The 27,296-nt window shown below is 42.5% G+C and overlaps 1 protein-coding gene across 7 annotated transcripts in view; it reads right to left on the minus strand.

Annotated features, from left to right (window-relative positions):
- The window catches only part of GULP1 (GULP PTB domain containing engulfment adaptor 1), a 1,895,686-nt gene that overhangs the window by 657,627 nt on the left and 1,210,763 nt on the right, over window positions 1-27,296 (minus strand). For all 7 annotated transcript variants that reach the window (XM_069225937.1, XM_069225932.1, XM_069225939.1 and 4 more), the window contains one exon: window positions 1,724-1,788. In XM_069225937.1, coding sequence (XP_069082038.1) covers window positions 1,724-1,778 — 55 coding nt within the window. In that variant the 5' untranslated portion in view covers window positions 1,779-1,788. The remainder of the gene's footprint in view (window positions 1-1,723; window positions 1,789-27,296) is intronic.

The raw sequence follows: 27,296 nt of genomic DNA on the forward strand, positions 1-27,296 counted from the left end.
GTGAGGGCCAGAGCTGCCGACTTTGGAGAGGAGGAACATGGTTCAAGTCTGGTCCCGAAAACAAGGAAGAGGAAGAAACAATATAAGGCCATACAGTGCAAAGCTTCGAAGCAAAAGAAAAAAAAAATAGTGTGCCACACTAAGGTAAATGGCGATCGTGCAGTAATCCATGTAACAAGGTCAGTCTCTGTGGTGGTAACAAACCAACCTCAAGGTGGGACAAATGTAAAGTATTTACCAACGACATCAAGAGATTTTTGAAAGGCAGGACCAGCAACCAATGAAAGTGATAGGCGTGAGATTGAAGTGGGTAAAGCCCACAGAATTAATTTGCAACAAACCGAGAAGAGCAGCACTTGCGCATTGCTATGCTCAACCTAAAAATGGCAGTTGAGTTGCTGACTAGCCTGTTCATTCATTACAGAAAATGAATAAACTTGATGGGTTTCCGACAATCTGAGTGCACTGGTGCATGAATTAGCATTATTCCTATTTGTATTAGGTATTTATTGGGTAAGTTAAACCACTTTATAAGGCTATCTAAGTTTGTTGTTATGAAAATCAAGACGCATCACCATATGGACCTCTAGGGAGCTGATCATTACATTGTTTGCTGAAAAGAGAAATCCTGCCAGGTCGAAATGGCAGTTCATACCTTTACATACAGACTCTGCAATGGCAGGCCTGAGACATGTTTAAAGTGCGTCAAAATGGGTGGCACAACCAGTGCTGTGCCCCCCCCGTAGCATTTCATTTACAGGCCCTGTGTACAAGGAATACCACTTTACAAGGGACTTATAGGTAAATTAAATATACCAATTGAGGAAAAGCCACTAGTAGTATGTTTAGAGGAGACAGCACAAGCACGTTAGGTCTGGTTACCAGTGGTAAAGCACACAATGTCCTAATGGCAGCAAAAATGAGATCAGGAAAAATGGAGGAGAAGGGCAAAACGTTGGAGAGAAGAGCACCCTAAGGCTGAGAGACCTAACATGGGTAATACCTAAGGTCTCAGTTTACAAAATAAGGAGAACAAGCATTTCTTAGCTATCTAATTCTTTATTGGAGACCACCTTTATTTTGTTTCCTGGGCCTATTTTCCGCCCTATCCAAACATACAAGAAGGGAAACCCTGCAAAAACACCATGTCGTCCTAGCGACCAATTTTAAAGGCATAAAGGGAAGTGCATGACAGGCTGGTTTCAGTCTCTTACTTTCCTTGAAAATCTAAGATTTGAAAGCTCATCGTTTGCTTCCTCTTCTTATATTTTACTTTTTAAAACATGACACTGCCACCACTACTTTTTCTCCTTTACAGATAGAGATGCACTTAAGCGATCAGATGTGGTGCATTTCTCCTAGAAGAATGACACTAGATTTTAGAAGAAAAAAAAATAAACTGATATTTCAACTTCAATTCACAATATTAACATTTTAGCTCATTAGCTGGGATTTATTACTCCACTTCAAAAACTGTCTTCAGAATGTAATCGACACAATAAAAACGTTTTCTCCACACACCAATCAATCTTGTCAAACAGCAAAACTGACTTGTTAAATCAATATATATTGGGTGACTTTCATGACCACTACTAAGTTTAGCAACAGAGCGTCACTAATTGGTATAGTGTGCCTCAAGAGACCAGAACTTTACACAAACATTTGATCTCCATAATGACATAAAGAATTGATTGTGGAATCGGCGCACGCCAGACCTGCTTACCTTTCTTTCTGCTAAAAGCACGATTCATGTTGAAGATCAGAGTTTCAGAGTTCATACAGAGCGTCCTAGAAGGCAAATGTTGCAAATTCCACATTAAATTGCAACTTCGAGATATACATTTTTTTTTTTTTTTTTTTTTTTTTTTTTTTTTTTTTTTTTTTTTTTTACAAATTACATTTCATGAGTTAGTTTAGTATTCAGATGACAGTGGCATTTAAAATAATATGCCTGTTTAGCGCAAAGCATTTCTCATTTATGTGACGGCATGCACTGAATAAACAAACTCAAATTTTTCTTTCAACTGAAAGACGCCTATCTTACTTATAAAATTCACACCACATACGTACAGGTTTGATTGCACAAACAATGAGCAACGTAACGTTCCCTGCCACCAGAGGCGACAGTGGTCCTCACGAATATGGTGGAAGTAAATCAAGGTAACTCAGAGTTTATCAGAGACACGCGAGGACTTCATTTAGGAATTGCCAGGGGTTGCAGCTGCAGCCTCTGGCTTGCCCATTGCGAACCCTGGCACTATCTTTGTCACCCCTAACTTCAGAGGTAGTCGAATCTGTTCCAAGAACACAGAGGCAACTCCACATTCCTTATTCTCTGCCCGTTTCCATTATATAAGAGCTTTGTGGTCAGCTATGGTAAGTAACAATTGTATTACATGTATGTTTTGAGCATGCTTGTGAGTGTGTTTATATGAGAATATGTGTGAGAATGTGTCTCTACGTGTTAGAATATGTGTGTGAGCAAACATGAGAGTCAGCGACAGGTAGTAAGTACGATTGTTTAAGATTGAGGCCCAGATTTACTATCTTTGATGCAAGGCAACACTCCACCAATGTTTCTGCACTGTCCTGCATCAAAGGGAGAGAGAGAAAATGCACTATATCTTTTAAGACATGGTGGATGTCTCCTCTTCTTCGGTGCTGGTGCACTTATGAAAGCCACAAGCCAATGCACACACTCATAATATAATAGTGCTTGCCTTCTCTGAAGCATACGCTTTGAACAGCAAAGTTGGAAAAATGAGGAGAAATTAAAACATTTGTCCTCATTCTGAATGCCCCGAAGAGTTGTACGATTTTGGCACACATTCCTATTTACCAATGTTTGCAGGTAGTAATTTGACTCAAAACTCATGGTTGGTTCCATGGGAACACCCATGCAGCACCCGTGAAATGCTCCTTTGACACAAAATAATGCACAGCGTACATAGCTAAATTTTACATTTCTTGCATTCATTTGAGATACTATCCAATGCAAATCAGGATTTAAGTTGGCTAAATCCCAACCAAACACTTTGTGCCGGTTTATGTAATAAAAGTCTTGCAAACACTGTCCAAAGTGTTAGGAAACCTGAGCCCGAGTATCAGTAGGCATCTGTGAGATTCAGTGAATGCAAGTGAGTGAGTAAGAATGAATAATATTGAGTGCAAGGGTGTGTGTGAAGTCAGAGTCATGTGACATGCCTTCATGGAAAACAAATCTGGGTCAAGAGTCATATGATGTCACTTCTTGTAATGTCATTACTGTCAAAGTGTATGTGTGATCAATTCTGATACTATTGGCATTTGGTGAATCGATTTCCATGGAGAAACTTCTCAGTGCTTTGCAAGTCACTTAAGTGATCAACCGCAGTCTTGTTGCGCTTTTAACCTGGAGCAGTACAGTGACCTCCAGTGACACTTCAGCACAGAGTCGAGTGTGGCCCAGTAGTTGGAATCTGATGTTACTTTCCAATTTGTACAGAGGTACACCGTGGCTTTTCTGTTACTATGATTAGGAAAAATGATCTGGTCAGACACCCACTCTGGTTTAGACTTTGACTTCATAGTCTCACAATGCATGTTTCTGTGCTATTGACTTGTGCCCCTACACCTCTCACAAACACATTGGGCCTCATTTTGAGTTCTGCCAAACTTCTGACAGGGTGGCCGCTGGCTACGCAGCGACCACCCGCCAGAGTCATTAAGAGTTTCCTGTGAGGTTGGTCGGTGGAAACCTACGTTTCCACCCAATGGCATAGCGGGAAACAGGCTACAGCATTGTCTCCGGCTCATAATAGAGTCGGCGGCAATGCTGTAGCCAGCAGGGTGCAAAGCAGACAGTGAACAGTATGACAGTGCTGCACAGGGGGGACTGCGCTGCCCAGGCCAAGTGCAAGAGCAGTACAGGGGACCCCTGTGGCCACATGCACCTGTTCTGCACCAGCCTTTTCATGGCTGTGTTACAGCCGGCAGAGAACGAGGTTGTAATCCGCAGAGCAGAGATGCATGCAGTTCTGCCTTCATGGATTAGGATCTCTGCAACTGCCAGACTACTGGTGATCCAAGATTCTGGTGGAGCTGGTGGTGGTGTATGGCAGTCGTAAGACCACCACACTCGTAATGAGGCCCAGAGTGTCATAATGAATTAGAAATATAACAGAGGGCAATATTATTTAATTAAGTGAAAACCCCAGAATAAAAAATGTCACCAAAAAGTGGATCTGGTGTTTTATTTTCATGTTGAACAGGATGGTGGACAAATGAAATATAGTACATGTCTTTCTCCACCTATATACCCCCAATAAAATGTATACATTAAGACTGATTAAACAAATACTATATTGATAAACTATCAACATATTGCCAGTTCCTTGGCATGTTCATCATGTTAAAAATATAACCTAGGCCTACTGATTAATATTTTGAATCAAAGGATAACATTAGTAAAGAGGAACGAGAACAGTGACTATATTTGCCGTGATTCTGGCATCAAATTAATTACTCTTTGGTATTTACTGTACGATGAGCCATTGTTCCCATACACAGACTGCAAAATGTAAGGCACAGGGCATGAGGAATGATCCGTCGATTCCAAAGCTCGACACTCAAGTCAGTCATTTATTAAACATTTTGAAATGCAAAACTTTCAAAATATAAAATATTCAGAGTGTGCAGCAATCATGGAATGCTAAAGTAAGAAAGAAGGAGAGGGGCAAAGAGGCAAGGAAAAGCATGGGCATGGTTAGATGGTTCTAATTTTGGGAAGTCAGTTTGTGCTGTATTTATACATATGATACATTATTTCAAAATTACTGCTTCAATTTCCTAATTGCATTACAGCAGTTAGCCCTGTCCCTCTTGTCCATTCTTTCATCAGGAGCTTGCATTTCAAGCACATGTTAATAAAACTAAAACTTTTCTAAGTTTTTTGCCCCGTTCTAAAACAATTAGATGACAATTCCTTATAAAACATAAAACCGATCAAAATACTGGTAATCACAACTTAATTCCCAAGAGTATATATGTATCTACATTTATATATATGTACCAAATTTCCTTCCAAAGTTGTAGGGACTTGAAATAATATTACTATCCATGCATTCAAACATACAGCAATTTTCATTTTTCTTTCCAATCGACTCCCCTTCGGTTAAATCTATCATGGATGGTGAGTTTTTGTACAAGTTTGAGGCAGGGATAGCATCACTCGCTGTGACTGTGTACATCTTTTGCTTTAACCCCTTCGCTGCCAGGCCTTGTCCCCCTCCTGTACCAGGCCTTTTCTTGGCTATTTGGGGCAGTTCGCGCTTAGGCCCTCATAACGTTTTGTCCACATAAGATAGCCAAGCCAAATTTGCGTCCTTTTTTTCCAACATCCTAGGGATTCTAGAGGTACCCAGACTTTGTGGGTTCCCCTGAAGGAGGCCAAGAAATTAGCCAAAATAAAATGAAAATTTAGTTTTTTTCTAAAAAATTGGAAAAAGGGGCTGCAGAAGAAGGCTTGTGGTTTTTCCCTTGAAAATGGCATCAACAAAGGGTTTGCGGTGCTAAAATCACCAGCTTCCCAGCTTTCGGAAACAGGCAGACTTTAATCAGAAAACCCAATTTTTCAACAAATTTTTGGCATTTTACTGGGACATACCCCATTTTTACGATTTTTTTGTGCTTTCAGCCTCCTTCCGGTCAGTGACAGAAATGGGCATGAAACAAATGCTGGATCCCAGAAACCTAAACACTTCTGAAAAGTAAATATAAAGTACAAGAGGCACTCATTATAACATGAAAAATAATAGTACTCATGAGTCAGTATACATAGGCAATGTTTTGTGATATATTTCTGAAAATTAATAGGATTATTTCCAACATAATCCCCAATTACAGTATCACTGTCCAAATCCAAGTAGTAGAATTAATTGATCTGTTGTTCCAAGTTTGCTATGATCCAAAGTCCAAGTCCAGATTTCTCTAATCAAAGTTCAATCATATTCTTCAAAAGATGATATAGCTTATTATTTAAACTTTAGCAGCCGCATCCAAATTGATAGCCAGTCCAGATTTTCTCAAATCAAGGTTCAATCATATTCTTCAATGGATGATATAGCTTATTATTTAAATTTTAGCAGCTGCATCCAAATTGATAGCCAACACGTGTTTCGTCCGGGAGTTTCCCAATGACTTCATCAGGGCTGTAAATTATATAGGTACCTATTATTATATGTGTATCCATATTTCCTAATTAAAAAGGAGAGACCTCCACCAGTGTATGGACATGAAAAAATATATGAGAAAATGTAAAAAAGGGGTGAAGAAAATATATGAAAGGAATATAAAAATGAATGGAAAAGTTGTGGAATAAAATGTGAACACAATGGTGGGATGAAGACATATGTTAGTTCTCAGTGAACCTTAATTCCCAAAATGTGAGAATATCATACCCTTAGGTATCAAACATCATATATTATTATTAGATACTATGTCTCCCATTCTTGAGTGAAAGGTGAACATGGTGTTAGGATATAAGAATTAGTGAATAAGCCTAAAAAAAATTAAACTTACCTAAATCACTCTTATTGACTGAATATGCGCTGACCCCGTACCCTAGTGATGTCCCTTGCTACTAAAAAACACATGCAAATGAGCCATGCTCTTACCTAAACATATATGTAGATGCGTCCTATATCATAAGTATTCCTTACAAGCGAATCCCAGAATAATTTCATTAAGCAACTTATCTGCTATGTAAATTTTTTTAAATATAACTATCAAACACGTCCAACCAAACCAACATCAAGAAACAAATCAGAACCATAGTGAACCCTAAAATCCCATCTTTATCTAATCAGAGTTCTTATCAAAATTAACATGCCCTATTAAATAAATTCCTCCAATATAAATAAAATAGGCCAAGTATATAAGTATATCGTAACCATATCTCTCTCCTAAGTCCCTTTTTAAAAAAAAGCATTGCTACTATCTCCTATCCTGAAATCTTGAATAAACTTATACCTTAAGCATGTAGCTTACCTGATATCAGTTATATATAAATCCGCCTTCCAATGAGTCAAAACGTGAAGCGCGAGTACACGTGTGTATCGATGAAGTATCAAAACTCGAGTGTTCATGTCTGGGTCCCTTATATGAGACCTCATAACTTTTTGTCCACATAAGCCAAATTTGCGTCCTTTTTTTCCAACATCCTAGGGATTCTACAGGTACCCAGACTTTTTGGGTTCCTCTGAAGGAGGCCAAGAAATTAGCCAAAATAAAGTGAAAATTTCGTTTTTTTTCTAAAAAATTGGAAAAAGGGGCTGCAGAAGAAGGCTTGTGGTTTTTCCCCTGAAAATGGTATCAACAAAGGGTTTGCGGTGCTAACATCACCAGCTTCCCAGCTTCCAGAAACAGGCAGACTTGAATCAGAAAACCCAATTTTTCAACACATTCTTGGCATTTTACTGGGACATACCCCATTTTTACGATTTTTTGTGCTTTCAGCCTCCTTCCGGTCAGTGACAGAAATGGGCATGAAACGAATGCTGGATCCCAGAAACCTAAACATTTCTGAAAAGTAGACAAAATTCTGAATTCAGCAAGGGGTAATTTGTGTAGATCCTACAAGGGTTTCCTACAGAAAATGACAACACAAAAAAAAAAAATGAAATTGAGGTGAAAAAAACAGCAATTTGTCTCTACGTTTTACTCTGTAACTTTTTCCTGCAATGTCAGATTTTTGAAAGCAATATACCATTACGTCTGCTGGACTCTTCTGGTTGCGGGGATATATAAGGCTTGTAGGTTCATCAAGAACCCTAGGTACCCAGAGCCAATAAATGAGCTTCATTCCATACCGGGTATACAGCAATTAATTTGCTGAAATATAAAGAGTGAGAAATAGCTATCAAGAAAACCTTTGTATTTCCAAAATGGGAACAAGATAAGGTGTTGAGGAGCAGTGGTTATTTGCACATCTCTGAATTCCAGGGAGCCCATACTAGCATGTGAATTACAGGGCATTTCTCAAAGAGACGTCTTTTTTACACACACTCTTATATTTGGAAGGAAAAAATGTAGAGAAAGACAAGGGGCAATAACACTTGTTTTGCTATTCTATGTTCCCCCAAGTCTCCTGATAAAAATTATACCTCACTTGTGTAGGTAGGCCTAGCGCCCGCAACAGGAAATGCCCCAAAACACAACGTGGACACATCCCATTTTTTTACAGAAAACACAGGTGTTTTTTTACAAAGTGCCTACCTGTAGACTTTGGCCTCTAGCTCAGCCGGCACCAAGGGAAACCTACCAAACCTGTGCATTTTTTAAAACTAGAGACCTACGGGAATCCAAGATGGGGCGACTTGTGGGGCTCTGACCAGGTTCTGTTACCCAGAGTCCTTTGCAAACCTCAAAATTTGGCTAAAAAAACACGTTTTCCTCACATTTCGGTGACAGAAAGTTCTGGAATCTGAGAGGAGTCACAAATTACCTTCCACCCAGCGTTCCTCCAAGTTTCCCGATAAAAATGACACCGCACTTGTGTGGGTAGGCCTAGCGCCCGCAACAGGAAATGCCCCAAAACACAATGTGGACACATCGAATTTTTTGACAGAAAACAGAGGTGTTTTTTGCAAAGTGCCTACCTGTAGATTTTGGACCCTAGCTCAGCCGCTACATAGGTAAACCTATGAAACCTGTGCATTTTTTAAAACTAGAAACCTAGGGCAATCCAGGATGGGGTGACTTGTGGGGCTCTGACCAGGTTCTGTTACCCAGAATCCTTTGCAAACCTCAAAATGTGGCTAAAAAAAACCTGTTTTCCTCACATTTCGGTGACAGAAAGTTTTGGAATCTGAGATGAGCCACAAATTACCTTCCACCCAGGGTTCCCCCAAGTCTCCCGATAAAAATGATACCTCACTTGTGTGGGTAGGCCTAGCGCCCACGAAAGGAAATGGCCCAAAACACAATGTGGACACATCACGTTGGGGTGGAAGGGATTCCCCTTCCATCCACGACCGGGGTGTGTGGGTGGGGGGCACATGGGGGGAGCGCTAGCGCTCCCCCTGGTTCCCGGGTGCAGGATGAGGTGATCTCGTCCAAGGCACCCGGGAACCGGTGCTTTGGACGAGATCACCTCGTCCAAGGCACCGTAGGGGTTAAATAATTAGACACATTAATTGAATACAGCTTTCCCAAGACATTGAAATTTGGGACTGGAATCTCCATTGTGGGATATTCTGAGACACATTCAATTCAACAACTTGGGGACTAGTGCCAAATTCTACTAACAGGTCAAGAGGAATGAGTAGACAGGATTTGCCTTTTCAAGGATGCACAGCATGTTGTCAGTTGATTGTAGCATGGCAGTCTCTGTGCTACAAACGTGTCTGAATCGTGATTGCAAATCATCAAGGGACTTGTTTTCATTGAAGAAATGATTTGATTGCTTTATGACACAGCTCTCCAGAACATTTGGTAGAATAGAAGTTAAGTACAATTCTTAGGTATGGGAGAAGCATCTTTTTCACCAAGTTGGCAGGGATGGAGTCAGTGAAATATAAATATAGCTTTAGATCTGAAATGATGGTAGTTCTGCTTGTGATATTTCCAGAAAAGAAGACCAAACTTACTTACAATTACAGGCTAAGAATGGAGCTATATATCCCGTACATTACATAGGTTGGGATAAGATAATGAATATATCTATACGGTTAAATGGTTATACGAGACACCATCTGCACAAGTGAATTGTGGTGGTTTACTTTCAAAATCCTTTTTAGTGCAAAGAGCAACCCACCACGGTTGTCCTTTATAACCTCTCGTATGTGTTCTTGCACTTGAATCACTGGCTGCAGCAATAAGACAGTGTTCACAAATTCCCACACCAGCAGGCATCTCAAAACTACTTCCATATGTGGATGAAATATTAGTCACAGTAATTAAGTATCTACTTCTCTCTTGGCACTCATGACTACTATTTCTCTCTTCCCAAACATTTCTGGAAACAAAGTCAATTGTAATAAGAGTGAAGCTCTCCTGTTATCCTGGGGTACAACAAAAGCAGCTATATTAGGCTACAGAAAGTGGACTGGCTGAATTATCTAAGTATTTCTATCAATACAGGTTTAGAATGTATGATTCAAGATAACTTAGATCCGCTTATTGCTAAAATGAAGTCAGAGTATGAAAAATGGTCCATCTTAACGTGTTCTTTTAAGTAGAGTCCAGGCAGTGAAAATGATTATACTGCCTTGTTTCACTTATGTTTTAGGTATGTTGCCTTTGACACTTAAAATGTAAATATTGCAAGACATTGACAAAGATATAAAAACCTTTATTTGGGGATCTCTGAAACCTATACTTAAAATCTCTTAATTGATTGCTCATGGTGACCTTAGCTTACCAAGCTTTGAACATTACTATACAGGCCTACATTTATCTTAATTGGCTACTATGGGTTCTTATTGAAAGACAATCTGTACACGCATCTTCAGGTTTCCAAATGTTTTATACTCATAAATCACCTACTTTACAAACTTGCAACCTCATTATTCAATCTGTGTCAGAACTAAGGGCCAGATGTATGAAAAGTTTTTGCACTTGCAAATGGTGCGAATCGCAAAAATTGGCCGTTTGCGAGTGCAAAAACGTGGTCTGCGATGCTTAAAAGGCATTCGCAGACCAAAAATAAGAAATCACAAAAATTGTGATTTTTTGCGGTGAGACCTGGTTTTGCGAGTCGCATTTTGCGATTCGGTATTACCAGTAGGAAATTGCGAGGCGCAAAATGCGATTCGCAAAATCCAAATTGCAAATAGATGCATCAAAAAATCGCAATTAGCGATTTTTCACAGAATGGCATTTTGCACATGCAAAATACCATTAAGTGAAACCAGGTGCAACCTATATAAAGAGGCCCAGAATGCCTCAGACTCTTTTCCACAATGGCTGCACTCTACGTCGTGGCGAGGAGGATGAGGATCTTGGCAGGTTTGAGGAGAGGGAGGAGGAGACAGGAGCGAATTTTCAGAGTGCGCATTACACTACTTGACCTGACAGAGGAGGAAATATTTGAGAGGTATAGGTTGAACTCAGCCATGATACTTGATCTGATAGCTGAGCTACAACCCATACTGCAGCGCAGAACACTAAGGACTCACAGCATACCCACCCATGTGCAGGTATTATGCTCCCTACACCTACTCGCCTCAGGGAGCTATCAAGGAGTCATAGAAGCGGCTGGGGGGGGATGTCACAGAGTACCCTCTCCAGATTTTTCAATGCATTTATCAAAGCCATGCTAAGCAAACTCCAACAGTACATCAGATTCCCCCACACCCCACAGGAAATACAGCAGACAAAAATAGAGTTTTACCAGATAGCACAGTTCCCCCACGTCCTAGGTGGCATAGATGGCACACATGTGGCAATATGTCCACCATCAGTCACAGAGTTTGTGAACCGAAACCGTAAATACCAACATTCCATGAATATACAGGTGATATGCAATGCCTCCTATATCATAACTGATCTCGTAGCCAGGTACCCAGGGAGCACACATGATTCGTACATCTTTCACCACAGCGGCATTCACACAAGACTGCTAGCTGGGGAGTTTGGTGAAGGATATCTACTAGGTAATGTCACTCCGTACACTGGCGCATAGATGACAAACCTATGTCAGATGACTGAGTTACTCATCACACCTATTGTCCCTTACAGGAGACAGTGCCTACGCAGTGCGCACCTACATGATGATGCCCTACCTCAATCCCGCAACACCAGCAGAACGGAGATACAATGCAGCACACAGGGCAACCCGCAACGTTGTCGAGCGCACATTTGGACTTCTGAAGAGTCGCTTCCGTTGCCTCCACAAAAGGGTACAGTCCAGAAACCACATGTAGAATAGTGGCTACTTGTGCAATCTTGCACAATATAGCTACAACCAGGGGCATACCTATATGCCTATAGAAATCAGTGACACTGAATCAGATGAGGATGACGATCCCATACCACCTCTACAGCCAGCAGACAGGACCAGTGCAGCAGAGGGACGGCAAAGGCGTGCCGACATCACACACAACCATTTCAGACGTGAGTATGAATGACAAAAATCCACTGACAACTGTACCTGTAGTGATAGAAATGTATTACCTTACGTCAGGTAATGAATGAGTGATAAATAAAGTACAGGTGATGTAAAAAACTCAAATTAACAAATGAACTGAGTCACGCACTATTACGTCATAGTGGCAACAGCAGTGTCATTGCGGCAAGAGTCAATTTCTCATCCCACGCACACCACTCGGGTGCCCACTTAACTCACTGGCATCTTGAATGTCACCTTCAGTGGCAGTGCTGCGCCTGGCACTGCGCCGTCTGGTGTCTGCTGCAGGTACGGCAACACTACTGAGGCTAGAACTGTCCTCAGTGTCCCCCAAGGCTACCTCACTGGGAGTGGCAGATCTCTGTCCCATGACATGTTCAATCACATTAGTGATGTGCACAAAGCCCTGGACAACGTCCCTGCTGGTGTGTGCAGCCTCCACTTGTGCCGCCACAGCGCAATGGGCGATGAGTGCTGTGGAGTTCACCATCCTGTTGGAGGACCTGCAGTAGCTGCCAAACATGGTTCCTGTCTGTGCCGGCTCACCCTTTCATGGCGCAGCTCCTGGCAGAGGTCACGGACTGCACTAGTAAGGTCCCTAGTGTCCTCAGAAGCCTGCACCTGTCCCTTACGCAGCTGTGTGATGTTGCTATTCAGTGTGTCCAGTTGCCGATGCAGGCCCATCATGTGTCTGTTGTGGACTCGCAGGTTCTGGTCCAAACTAAGTATGCACTTGTTTTGCAGGCGCTGCTGCTGCAACATAGCAGCCTCAAGGCCTCCGAACAAGGACGGACCCTCACCTGCCTCATGAGGTTGCTGCTGGGACACTGTGGCACTCCTGCATTGTGCTGGCTGACCCCTGCCCTCCAGAATCTGGCTGCGCCTGTCTGGTGCAGACAGTGTGCTTGGCCCTTCCTGCTGCACATCCGAGTCGCCGCTGAAGTCTGGCAGTGGTAGTGCCCTGGGCCTGCGGCACACAGTGGAGATGTAGAGGGACCCACTGGTGTTGGTGTCAGAGGGCTGCTGGGTGTCCGTCTCCCCTACACATGGATTGTCTGTGGCTTCTGGGCCTGGCCGACCTGCAACAACAATATGCAGCATGTCAGTACTGTATGTTACATTATCTGTCAGAAAATTGCAATAAAGGTACAGGTACTGCTCTACATGGTGTTGTGTGTGTTGTGTTACCTTGGGTGTCACTATGCTTCATTACATTGTTATGCTACTGTCTGTACTAGTTTGTGGACCGCAACTCCCATAATGCATTGTTGTGCTGCTTCTAAGATGTGGACTGGACTACTTCACACACTACTTCACATTACATGCTAATTCCTAAGGGGCTTTTGTGCATACACATATTGGGTTCACAAACAACATTGCACTTACCTTGGCTGGTACTCGGTTGACCGGAGGGGTCGATGTCTGTGACCCCTGTCACAGCTTCAGGGAGGAGTGTGAATTCCACCAGGTACTCCAGTGGTGTGGATGGTGCTTCGGTTGGTGGTCCGCCACTTGCACTCCAGGCCTCCGCAAGTCTCCTTGCCACCCTCTCCTTTGCCCGGGAGCGCAGGTCGTACCACCTTTTCTTAATCTCCTCTATGGAGCGCTGTGCCACTCCAATGGCGCAGATTTTTCCTTGGATGTCCAGCCATAACCTTCTTTTTTCGCTCTCAGGAGCCTGGAGTGAAGATTTCCCAAACAGGCGGTCATGGCTCCTCACAACCTCTTCAGTCAGTACCTCCAGCTCCTGTTCACTAAACTTGAGCTTGCGCTTCCTCTCCTGCTTCTCCTGTGATGTTCCTGGGGTCTCCATCCTGGCTCAAGTGTTTCTGCTCCTGCTGAGTGCTGCTCCGTGTGGCTGGGCTGCTCTCTCTCAGGATGCTGGTTTGGGTGTGGCACCTGAAACTGCCTGGTATGACTCATTTCCTGCTGGTGATGTCATCAGGCTCCTCCAGGTGTGCATTCTTGAACTTTCTCGCAATTTGCGATTTTTTACCGAATTGCAAAAAAATCGCAAATTGCGAGAATGCAAATTGCGATTCGGTAAATGGGCCTCGCAAACCACAAATACCGATTTTAAAGAAATCGCTAATTCCGCATCGCAATTTTGTTACATGGCCAATTGCGACTCGGAAATAGTGATTTCTTAAAAATCACTATTTGCGATTCGCAAGCCCCAGTTTTCATACATCTGGCCCTAAATAACAAGGCTCCCATATGGCATAATGCGGATTTAGAATAGGGAAACCATTTCCTGGGACATATGAAAAAGAACAGGTATTTCAATGATGAATAATTTGTTCCCTTGAGAAGGCCAGCTTAAACATAATTTGAACTCCCTAGCTCTCAAGAGGGGAAATACTTACAATTGAAACAAGCTCCACTTAATACACTAGCAGCATTTCCCTGGATACCAGAAGACTCCCCAATGTTACAATACTTAAATATTTTGAGGAAAGTTAAAGAAGTGGTTTCTGGATTAATCTCATAGTACAGAAACTATGCTCAGGACCAATACTAGAACAACTCCAGGTCAAATGGCAAGTGTTACTTAATGTAGCTTATTCCAATGAGGAATGGGTGGATGTTATTAAGAACATAGATGAAGTAATCAGAGAGGCAAGAATGAAATTTACTCTTTTCACATTTCTTAAGAACTTGTACTGGTCACCACAAAAAAGGCAGACTTACTACACCATTCTACCTGTTGGAGGTGACTCCATGAGGATTATGATATTGTACACATTCTATTCTGATGTCCAGTTTTAAAGGAATACAGGCCTTCCATAACTGCCTCTCTACACAGAGCTATACATGTGCCTATTCCTCTAATGGAAGAATTAGTTATATTACATGGTGTTACTGATCTCCCAAATCTAACACACCATACAATGCAATTGATGGCTATCGCACTCAAGGTAGCAAACATTTGAATATTATTATGATATTGGAGAACACCATACCATCCTACATATGAAGAATGGCTTAATGAAATGTATAAAATGGCATTATATGAAAAGCTCATTTACAGATTGTAAGATAATGTTGGCATTTTCATCTAAATTTGGAAACCCTTTCTAGCTAATACATATGCAATTTGTATTCATGCTTAAATGTTTTCTCCTAATTAAATACAACAAAGGAGACCAATCCATTTTGTTTGTCTCCTTCTATCCTTACTAAGTTATTTTTATTATTATTTACACTTATGCTATTATTAAGATAGTTGACGCTTTAGTTGTTAACACTGTTATTTTAATTAGGACTTACTGTTCACCTATTCGACATCATTGAATTAGCAGGAATATCACAATTTGAAATGCTATATATGTAGATTTGTAGGATATTATCTCTACTATCGTTTAACTACCTATTATAAATGGTTTAATACATATTGCATAATTCTCTTTTACAGGTTTTCTTTTATAGGACTACTTCTAAGATTCAATTCACAGCTTTATGCATTATGAATATCATCTCAGATGTTATATGTATTGATATCTGTAGTATGTTTTTTGTGTTTAGAAATCTGAGAAGTTAATATTTCATAGTATTTTACTGTGTGACCTTAATTTGATATATTGTTTAATTCTCTATTTTAACACATTTTTCATATATTGACATGTGCTTCTCAATAAAAATATAGAACAAAAAAAAGGAATTACAGGTTAAGCCATCATTTAGTACTTGAGATAGTTTCAGAGATAAAGGGGAGTTCTAATTTCCTTACTTTATCAGTAAAGAAGAAGAATCATCTCTCACAGTTATCCTTTACATCAATGGTATTTATAGTAAGGACAGACTTGCGCTTCTTGACTATTTTAAATAGGAGTTTCATAGGGCAGTTTTTTTTACATAGTCCTCTCTGAATATAAAAAAAAACAGTTTTGGCCTTAAATATGTATCATTTATAAGTATTGTGTTTCAGGTGAAGTATTATGAGGTGTTTTTGTCACATTCTTTCTGTTCTCCTTTGAAGTTTTCTTCTTTCTGTAGTTCATTAGAGAACAATGTAAAGTTTTTTTGCTTTTTAATTTATGGGGGAGTTATTCTGCATATCAGTAATAACTGGACAACAGTAGTCAGTCATCTTTATTGTTTCAAGCTTAACTGCAAAGCCCATGGCTTTGATGACATCTTGATAATCATTACTGACATATTAATTTCCCTTAAGTCTCCAAACCAAATTTTGTTTATAGGTTTCACACATGTTTTGAATGTTAGTGTATTGAAGGGCAAAATTGATTATTAAGTAGTCCAGCCAGTACTTATTAGTCAGCTTTTCACTCAGTAAGATTTTGTTTGTCAACAAGATCATATCTTTCACAAGGGTAGGTGAAGAGTACAACTATTCAAGATCGATGCTATTCAGAAAGTGAGCTGCGTTACAACAGACTTTCCATTGTGTCCGATGCAAACAAAGTTGAAATGAAATAAACTGCAAGATCATTTTGATTGCTGGGGTTTAATCACTTGATTGACAACTAATGAGGTTACCCCCGGGGGGGGGTGATGGTAGGTTTTGTGGAATATTGCGGGGTTTCTTCCTACAACTTTTACCTTAATAGTCAGATATAGTACAGAACTGAATGGTTGAATTTCAGACATTCTGCATTAAATGGCTGTTATATCTATCATCATAGCCTCCACCCTGGTTTGCCACCCCAATCTAGGCCCCTCATTATGAGTCTGGTGGTCCTGGGACTGCCAGGCTGCTGCCAAAGCAGCAGTCCCACCTCCACATTGTGACCTGGCGGAGCCGCTAAGGTCTGACTGCTGGCAATGCCAGGTTGCCACCAGTCAACTGCCTGGTGGTGTCGGTGCTCCTAATCCACCAGGGCAGCGCTGCAAGCTGGGGATAACGAGTCCCTTCTCTGCCAGCTTTTGCATGTCAGTCCCACTGCCATGCAAAGGCTGGCGGACATGGATGCCGGGGTCCCCCGTGGACAGCCCAATCTTGCTTTTCACTGCTCTAATTACGGGCAGTGAAATGTGCGATGGGTGCTTTCACATCCAATGCACCGCAACATTGCTGCCGGCTTGATTACGAGCCGCCGTCAAAGTTGTGGCCTGTTTTTCGTTGGGCCAGCGGGAAACTGGTAATAGGGCCAGTGGGCAGAAAACCGGAGTGGCGGTTTTCCACCCTAAAGAGTTTGGAGGACGGCCTCTGCCGCCCACCAAACTCAAAATGAGGCCCTAGTTGTCTTAAGTCGTATCCAGGTGGTACAAAGATATATTATTGTCACATTTCCATCACAAATTTTTTGTCAATTTTATTTGTGATTAGCAAGTCTGTAATGTCCATGTGATATTTGGATGCTGATGTGCAATAGGACAGTGCACATTTGGCAGAGGAGATTTCCTTTCTGGAGAGGGAAGTTAGGGAAAACAAACTTTGCATTAGGAGGCAGGGTTTTAATGTATGGGCCTGATTACGAGTGTGGCAGTCTTATGAAAGCCACACTTCCTGTGGTGGTCTGACTGCCACATAACAACCATGGCAGCCCGATCTTTGATCCCGGAAGTCTGGTGGTGGCGGAGATCCTAATCCTGGGGATTACAACCTCGTTCTCCGCCAGCCATTTTATGGTGGTAAGAACAGGTGCAGGGGGTCACAGGGGACCCATGCACTGCTCATGTACTTAGCATGGGCAGTGCAGGACCCCCTTGCCCAGCACTGTCACAATGTTCACTGTCTGCTTCGCAGACAGTGACCACTGAGAGGGTGCTGGTGCACTATGCTGGCTACAGCATTGCTGCGGTTTCACTTATGAGCCAGAGACAATGCTATAGCCTGCTTCCCACTAGACCAGCGGGTGGAAACTTAGGTTTCCATCTGACAAATTGGCAGGAAACCCTTAATAACTCCGGCAGGGGGGTCACCGCATAGGCAGCAGCCACCTTTTCTGGAGTTTGGAGCTCAGAGATTTCCGTCTGCCTTATTCAAAATGACCCCCTATAACTCTTAGGTTTCCCTTGATTGATTAATAGGGTTGAAAGTGCTGTATGATAAAATTAGATAGTAGATGCTTTTTCTAAGTGTGCTTTTGTGGATATGTTAGTTTGGGTATCTAGGTTTGTATGTGGCTGGGTCTAGAAGTGTGACCCCTAAAAGTCGGTAGAGCAGGACCAACAAGTGATTTTCTTTCTAGAGTAGTCTTAATGTTGGCGATGAGTGTGAAGCATTGTTCCATGGAGTTCAATTGAGCAGAAAGGGAGTCATGTTAGTGAGCATGACAGAGGGCAGTTTCCAATATAGTTTGAAATCTGTTAAAGGGAGAGTTAATTATCTAAGACTGGTAATGAGATTTGGTGTGGTGTAGCATGGGAAAGAACCATTACAATGCAGTCAAAACCACACAATACCTAAACAACTCAGTCATTATCACGCATATGTCTTAACCACGAAAGTCACTACCACGCATGCCATTACCACACATTCGAGCTATATACCCTTACCATGCATGCTTTTACCATGCACTAGTGGGTAAGTATGTAGCTAAGTATCTGGTAAAATGTTACTTTCAGAATGTTAGTCAAAATAATCATTTCATTACAGCAATATATATATTTTTTTTTAAATGGACTGTAATATTCATTTTTAGGGATGGGGCTGAAAACAATATAAGGGTATTGGATCGGGAGGTGCATTAATGCTCCGGTATTAAGTTGAATACTTGAGTATTCATATATAAATAATATATGTTTTAATTTGAATATAATAATGAATTACAAATATTTCTAAGGGTATAACACACCTTTAGGCACGGAATGGTGGGAATATAATGGTCTTGGGTAGGGAAGTGTATTAAAACTCTGGTATTAATTTTAATTAATGTATAAAAGATATATGTTTTAATTGAAATATATTAATTAAAACTATTTGTAAGGGTGTTACACACACCTTTAGCCAAGGGGTGGAAGGGATATAGGGGCATTGGACGGGAAGTGTAAAAATAATCAGCTATAATTTTAAACGATTATTAATGTATAAATAATATACTAAGAGTTTAGTTTAAATATAATGATTACTTACAAATATTTCTATGGGTGTTACACATACCTTTAGGCAAAGGCTGTAAGGGATATGGAGCAATGGGTGGAGATGTGTATTAATACTCAGGTATTAACTGTAAAACCTGATGAGCTTTAATTTATAAATAATATAATGTATGTTGAATTTAAATAAAATAATCAATTGAAAATATTGCTAAGAGTGCAACACACACTTTTAAGCATGGGATGTAAGGGATATAGAGGTACTGGGTTGGGAAGTGTATTAATACTCAGGTATCAATTTTAATACCTGAGAGTTAATTATCAAAGACGATTTTAATTATTAGGAGATATTTATAATCCATAACTAGGATGTTCTGTACAATATCCAAAAATGTTTTTGAAACATATAACATTATCACACATTAAGAGTACATTTTAAATAATTAATATGCAAAAGACAAATAATTAGACCATGTGTAATTTTTGAAATATGTATTAATAAATATTTAAAAAAATAGGGAAACATTTTATTAAATATTTAAAATATATAACATTTTTTAAAAATAAAGTATATTTTATTTACTATGTATACCATTTTTTAAAATAATTTATAAAGTATTTTCCAATGCTTTTTCATTTTTATTTTTATATTCAGGCTTGACGTTCACGGAAGTGCCTCTGTTTTTACTGTCGGTGGAGCATCATGGTCAAGATCAGACGTATGGAAAAGCTGCGATCAGGTAGGAACATTTTACTTTACACTGTTAAGTATATAGGTGACTAAGTTTATTATAAGGAGAGAGGGTGGCAATAGTTAAATGTCAGCTAGTATAAAACTACATGTTTTGGATGTTTTTGGTTGAGGCTGTATGCCCATGTCGGGATAATTTTTTTAATTATTTTTTTTAAATAGGCTTAAAAAAAGTTGATAAAATTTGTTTAGTACTTCTTTAAACCTTCTGGAAACAAAAGCAACATTTTATGTTTTTTGGCATTGTGTAACTGTTTGGTGAATTCACAGGACAAAGACCACATGGTTGCTGCAGAAACTATAATTTAGTGAATGGATTAAAATAGGATTATTTTTTGCAAATTATGATTTGGAAAATATATTTTTTTATTTATTTTAAAAAAACGACATTTGCATTGTAAATTAGATTTGTGGGATTGTGGTTTTTCAGATTGAAGGATCACTACTGGAATATTTTATGGGAATTTTGTTTTGGAGAATGTTTTTAACAACATCCTTCCTTTTTAGATTTTTGCACTTTGTGACTGAGTTTTTCTTTACAGTTTTGTTTAAATATATTTCTAAATAATGGACTGGAGGGGATGGTTACAATTAAAATTTTTAAAAAAGGATTCCAGCTTTTCTTTAGATATTGGTTTTAAAAAGTTATCAAGACTTGAAGACAGAAGACAACTACAGGTAGGAACCCCAAAATTCCTTTAATTTGTAAAAATAATTTTTTAAAAATGCCCATTTAATTAGATAGTTTAGATGTCAATTTAATTAGATAGTGCTGCCAAATCAGGCAAGTAAGTTCGAAAAAGTGTTTCTATGTTTTAGAAATAGTATGTATGCAAGATTGTCCAGGTAGTCTGAAGCCACCATCCAGGGAAATTGTTTAAATGTATGGCAAAAGTCGCTCGGACATCTCATTCCTTTTTTTTTTTTTTTTTTTAAGAAACCTGTGGGTTCTGACTAAGGCCTGCTTTAAGAATCTGGCAGTCAGTAGACCGCCAGACTCGCAGTGGTGACCTGGACCAATGCAGCAGTGGCGATCCGACCACCACATTACAATCGTACCAGTCAGATCACCACGGCACTACTGTCTCTGCCGTGATTGTGATCCCGATGGGCTGCGGTGACAGAGGTTAGTATCAGCCAGCGCTGTGCTGCACACACCGCCTCCCTGCTGATTATGACCCCGTTCTCTGCCATTATTTTCATGGAGGTTTCACCACCATGTAAGGGCTGGCGAAAAACAGGAGAAGGGGGCTATAGGGGTGCTTCTTCACTGTCCATGCATTTGGTATTGGCAGTGTAGGGGTCCGCCTGCCCAGCACCTTTGCAATGCTCACTGTATGATGTGCAGACAGTCAGCAATTACGAGCCAGCGACAATGCTGCCACCACTTTCCTACTGGGCTGGCCAGCAGAAACATTGGTTTCCACCCGTCAGCCCTGCTGGAAAGTCATAATGGGCCCGGTGGGGAGTTAGCCAGTACGGCCGCAACCTTCCCGTAAGAAGTTCGGCAGACGGGTCATTCTGTCTGCCCAACTCATAATCAGGTCCTAACTGTCAATGATTGCTCTATTGTCATTTCTAGGAAACATTGTTCCTTCATCAAAATTTCCAAAAAATGGTAAAGGATTGGATGCAGTCTGCTAATCAATTTATTGAAAGAATTGTGCCATCCCTAAATGGCATTATTAGTCTTTGCACCTCTGCCTAAGCAGGTCCTGCAACAGTTCCACCACCCAATGGTACACCTTTGTTTTCTCATCCAAGTGTCTTCAAAGTAATGTAGGAGTGGGACCAATGTGTCCTTATTTTGGGTAAAGTAGTCAGATTCCATAATTGATGTGTAGAACTTATCCACACAGTCAGGACACACAAAGCATAACATGGGCCTCCTTACGAGTGTAGTCATCCGAGGACAACCACACTCAGGTTGACGGTTGGACCGCTACACTTCGGGCGGTCTGACCACCCAATTAAAACCATGGTGGGGACTGCCATCCCCACCGGGAACATGGTTCCCAACATGGTGGTGATAGTCTGAGTTGTACTCAGCCAGGGTCTCAGCAGATCTGGATTCAGTGCCACCTGGCTGATTACAACTCCCCTCACCAGCAGCCTTTCCATTGCAGTCTTGCTGGCACAGAAAGGTTGGAAGTGAGGGGCCTAAGGCATGGGCAGTGCAGGGGCCCCCCTGCCCAAAAACCTTGGTGTGCATTCCAAGGGTGCTGGTCGGGTCCCTCTTTGCTGCCTGCCAACACTCAGCTCCTTTAAGGGAGCTGAGTACTATCTCGTAGTACTAGTCCTGCCAGTCTGACCAGCGGGTACATAGTAATAGGGTAGGGGGATGCCACCACCTTGGCGATGCCGTCCTCCCCGCAAGTTTGGTCCCTGCATTGGGACAGCCAAACTCGCAATGAGGCCAAGAGTTTTTTTTAAACTCCTACTGCATTTTTTTGTTTGATATTTAATTCTCAACAAAGGATTTTTAAACATTTTTGCCCATATGCCTGAGAAAAGTGAAAAAATCATACTTGAATTCGGGTGTCAGGGTACTTTTTAGAAATTGAATTAATCATGGTCAATTCAAAGTCAATTATCACTTCTCTAGGACTTTTTGGATTTTAATTCAGTGTACAATGAGGATTGCTTGTCAGGGAGTAAGCTGTAAACTAATGGTACTGTAGTGTTATGTATGTTAGCGTGAATAGTGTAAATTTGGGTGAATCAATGGGGTGTAGACCTAAAAGTCCCAGCCATCATCCAAGTGTCATTATTTTTAAAGGTTACTAGGTTATTGGTTGCGCTAAATATTAGTACTCTTTTTTTATGGTTTTGGTTATCATGCAAATGGAAAGATCCATCAGCGAAAGTTAGTTTGGGGTGGGAGTTAATGTGTGGATAGGTATGTGGGATTACTTGTTGAAGATACTTGCCTCTCTTTGTCTCTGTACTATTCTTCTAAGTTTACTTACCTGTTTTGGTCCCTGTACCATTCTCCTAAGGTTGGGTGTTGTGGGCACACATCTTGTAACATTCATGGGAATGTTTTGGGATACCGCTCTCAAAACTAAATGAATCAATAGATCAGAGATTTTTTTTTAAAGCGCAGCTAATCACCCGTAGTGTCTCAAAACGCTGTTTGTGTATGTGCTGCTCAATCGAAGAGCTAGGTCTTGAGGTCCTTTCTGAACTGCTTCAGTGATGCGGTCTGCCTGAGCCTGAAAGGTAGCATTTTCCATGTCCAGGCTGCGAGGTAGGAGAAGGATCTTCCTCCTGCTGTACTTTTCTGGATCTTGGGAATGGCTACAAGGGTGAGCTGAGAAGAAAAGAGAGGTCTGTTGGGTGTGAAAGAGGGCCTCTTTTTGACACGGTTAACCCCCCCCACTTCTTGCCTGATGTTGATGTGTCCTAGAAACTGTAGTCCCCCGGCCTCTACTAACCAGGTTCCCTGGGCCAGAGCTCTTTCTCTAAATCTATTGTGATAGATTGGCACAATTGGATACACCCTTAGCTCCCACTACGAGTCCCTAGTAATTAGGCACCTATGTGCCCAGGGAATGAGGTACTACAGGTAGGCCCCTGAGGGCAGCAGCACTGATTGTGCCACCCTCTAGAGCCATGTATCCAGATGCACTCAGCACTACCATTGCAGCTTGAGTGTTCTGGTGCAAACCTAAAATACAAACTTGGCATTGCACACTACCTGTGTGCCCTGTCCACCATATACTGCATTTACTCTGGGTAAGACATCCTTCTGGCAGGGCTTACAGCCCTAAGGCAGGGTGCTCCATATTATGTGTGAGGGCATACCTGCATGAGCAATATGCCCCCACTGTGTCCTTGCCGAACTTGGGACATAGTGAGTGAACAGAGCAGCTATTTTAATACATGTGCTGGACACTAGTCAACATGAGTTTCCCAACCACATAATGGCCATTCTGAACCGTGGGTTGTTTGCTATCAAACAACTCAGAATGATAAATCCAAACTGGTAACAGTACTGGATTTATCCGTAAATGTACCTGGGGTCAGCTTAGAGGTGCCCGCTGCAAAAGCGAACTATCCTGCCTGGTATGGTTGCTGACTGGCTCTATCCAGCTGCCACTTCCAGATAGCCAATATACAAACATTGGGGGTGAGCTAAGACCCACTCACTCAAGAATGTGCAATGTCTTGGCAGTGAGCCTCAAAGGGCTTATCACCCATGAAATTAGATCCTCAAGCCTGCTGCTGACAGCAGCTGGCATCCACCTTTGCAAACCCCCACTTTTGGCAGGAGCAAAGAGATTTCGCATTCCTCACTGAAATCTGGATGAATTCGGCCTCGGAACCAGACGTAGCCATAGCCATACCAGAAAACTACAAGATCACCAGAAGAGACCGAACCAACAGACCAGGAGGAGGAATCGCCGTAGTCCACAAAAATACCATAAGAGTCTCCACCAACTCTCACGACACCATCAACTCCGCCGAGCACCTCCACATCAAAATCCACATCAACACCAACAACACACTCAGAGGAACACTGGTCTACAGACCCCCTGGACCCAGACCGCAGTTCTGCGGCAACATTGCCAATGCCATCACCTCCCAAGCCATCGCCTCAACAGAATACATCCTCCTCGGTGACCAAAACTTCCACCTAGAAAATAACAACGATATCAACACCACCAACCTAATCAACAACCTCGCCAACTTCGGCCTCAAGCAACTCGTCACCACACCCACCCACTCCGCAGGCCACACACTCGACCCCATCTTCTCAGCCAGCAACCACGTCTCTTTCAGCCACACCACCGAACTCAGCTGGACAGAGCTCCGCTGCATCCACTTCTTCTACCAGAAACCAGTCACTCACCACCACCGCACACAACCCCCCGACGCAACTGGAGCAAAATATCAACGGATCAACTTATCTCCACTCTCGCCTGGGCCACACCCCCTGGGATTCCATACCCCAACACAGCCACCACCAACCTGCATCGCTGGATAGAAGATTGTGCCAACACCCTCGCACCACTAAAAAAAAAAAAAAACACCTCCCACAGAATCAAGGCCAGCTGGTTCAACCCAGAATTACAGAAATCCAAACGGCTATGTCGCAGAATGGAAAAAACCTGGAACCTTGACCCTACCAACTCCAACCACATCGCTTTCAAGGATGCCATACGCAAACATCACGAACTGATCTGCACCACCAAAAGGACCCACTTCAAAAACTGCATTGACGCCAACGCTCACAACAGTAAAGAGTTCTTCAGCATCATCAATGAGGTCTCCAACCCCAGGACCTGCTCCAACGAACCCCCACCATCAGTTCTGCAACTCACTGGCAACCCACTTCCGTCGAAAGATAGAAGAAATCCACAATAGCTTCAAACCCCAGACCCACCAACTGACTACAAACACCCAAGAACCCAACGCTCCAAGCAACACCCACCTCCTCCACACCTGGACACCCGTCAACATAGAGGACACCGCCACCACCATGGCCTCCATCCACTCCGATCACCATCGGACCCCTGCCCACACCATATCTTCAATAAGGCAAACATCATCATCGCCCCCCACCTCTGCAAAACCATCAACAGCTCTTGCGAGTCAGCCACCTTCCTAGAAAGATGGAAGAACGCAGAAATCAACGCCCTACTGAAGAAACCAAAGGCAGACCCAGACGACCCCAAGAACTACTGGCTGATCTCCCTCCTCCCCTTCCCAGCCAAGGTCATCGAAAAAATCGTAAACAGCCAACTATCCCGGTTCCTGGAAGACAGCAAGGTACTCAACACCTCCCAATCCGAATTCCGCAGAAACCACAGCACCGAGACTGCTCTCATTGCTGCCACAGACGACATTAGGACCATGCTCGACGAAGGAGAAACAGCAGCACTCATCCTCCTTGACCTTTCCACACCTTTCGACACAGTATGTCATCACACTCTCCGCACACGCCTCCACAACGCTGGAACAAAGCACTCGACTGGATCTCATCATTTCTCTCAGGCAGAACCCAGAGAGTCCGCTTTCCACCATTCCTGTCAGAAGCCTCCAGAATCATCTGTAGTGTTCCCCAAGGATCTTCGCTCAGCCCCACGCTCTTCAACGTTTACATGGCCCCCCTCGCCAACATCGCAGAGAACCCACCACATCAACATAATTTCCTATGCAGACGACACTCAGCTCATCCTCTCCCTCACGAAAGACCCTACAACTGCAAAGAACAACCTCCACAACGGACTTCACGCCATCACCAGCTGGATAGAATCAAGCCACCTCAAGTTAAACACAGGCAAGACAGAAATCCTCATCTTTGGCACCAACCCCTCAACTTGGAATGACTCCTGGTGGCCCACCTCCCTAGGAGCCGCGCCCTCACCCACCACCCATGCACGCAACCTAGGCTTCACCTTGGACTCCACACTCAGCATGACTCAGCAGGTCAGTGCCATCTCCTCTTCCTGCTACAACACTCTCCGCATGCTCCACAAAATCTTTAAGTGGATTCCCATCGAAACCAGGAAAACTGTCACCCACGCCCTGGTCAGCAGCCAATTGGACTACGGAAACGCCCTATATGCAGGAATAACAACCAAACTCTTAACAAAGCTGCAAAGAATCCAGAACGCATCCGCCTGCCTCATTCTGGACATCCCACGCCACAACCACATTTCCCCCACCTCAGAGACCTTCACTGGCTACCAGTATCAAAGAGGATCACCTTCAAACTCCTCATCCACGCACACAAGGCCCTCCACGACACAGGCCCAGCCTACCTCAACGACAGACTCACCTTCCACACTCCCACCTGCAATCTTCGCTCAGCCAGCCTCGCTCTCGCCTCCATCCCCTGCATCCGCCGCACCACCGTCGGAGGAAGATCCTTCTCTCACCTAGCCGCCAAGACCTGGAACTCGCTACCGCTCCACCTTCGCAAGACCCAAGACCTCTTGACATTCAGGAAACGCCTCAAGACATGGCTTTATGACCAGTAGCCCCCCCCCAGTGCCTTGAGACCCTAATGGGTGATTAGTGTGCTCTATAAATCCTTGATTGATTGATTGAAATCTTGAGCACAATATCACAAACACTTGCCAATATCCCTGGGGATGTCTGGCATGAGTCTGGATGCTGCATTCTGGATTCTTTGTAGTCTTGATTGCAGTTTCTTGGTGATGCCGGCATGCAGTGCATTGCTGTAAGCCAGTTTGCTAGTGACAAGTGCATGGGTGACTGTGTCAGAGGGGATCCACTTGACAATCTTTCTCCGGTGTCGGAGGGTGTGGATGCATGCTGATGAGACAGCGTTGACTTGGTGGATCATGGATAAAGAGGAGTCCAGGATGATGCCCAGATTGCGTGCGAGGTCCATGGGAGTGGGGACATTTCCCAGTGAAGTGAGCCACCAGGAGTCATTACAGGTGGAAGGGTAGAGCCGATTACAAG

Source organism: Pleurodeles waltl, chromosome 3_1, assembly GCF_031143425.1.
Source record: "Pleurodeles waltl isolate 20211129_DDA chromosome 3_1, aPleWal1.hap1.20221129, whole genome shotgun sequence".
NCBI lineage: Eukaryota > Metazoa > Chordata > Amphibia > Caudata > Salamandridae > Pleurodeles > Pleurodeles waltl.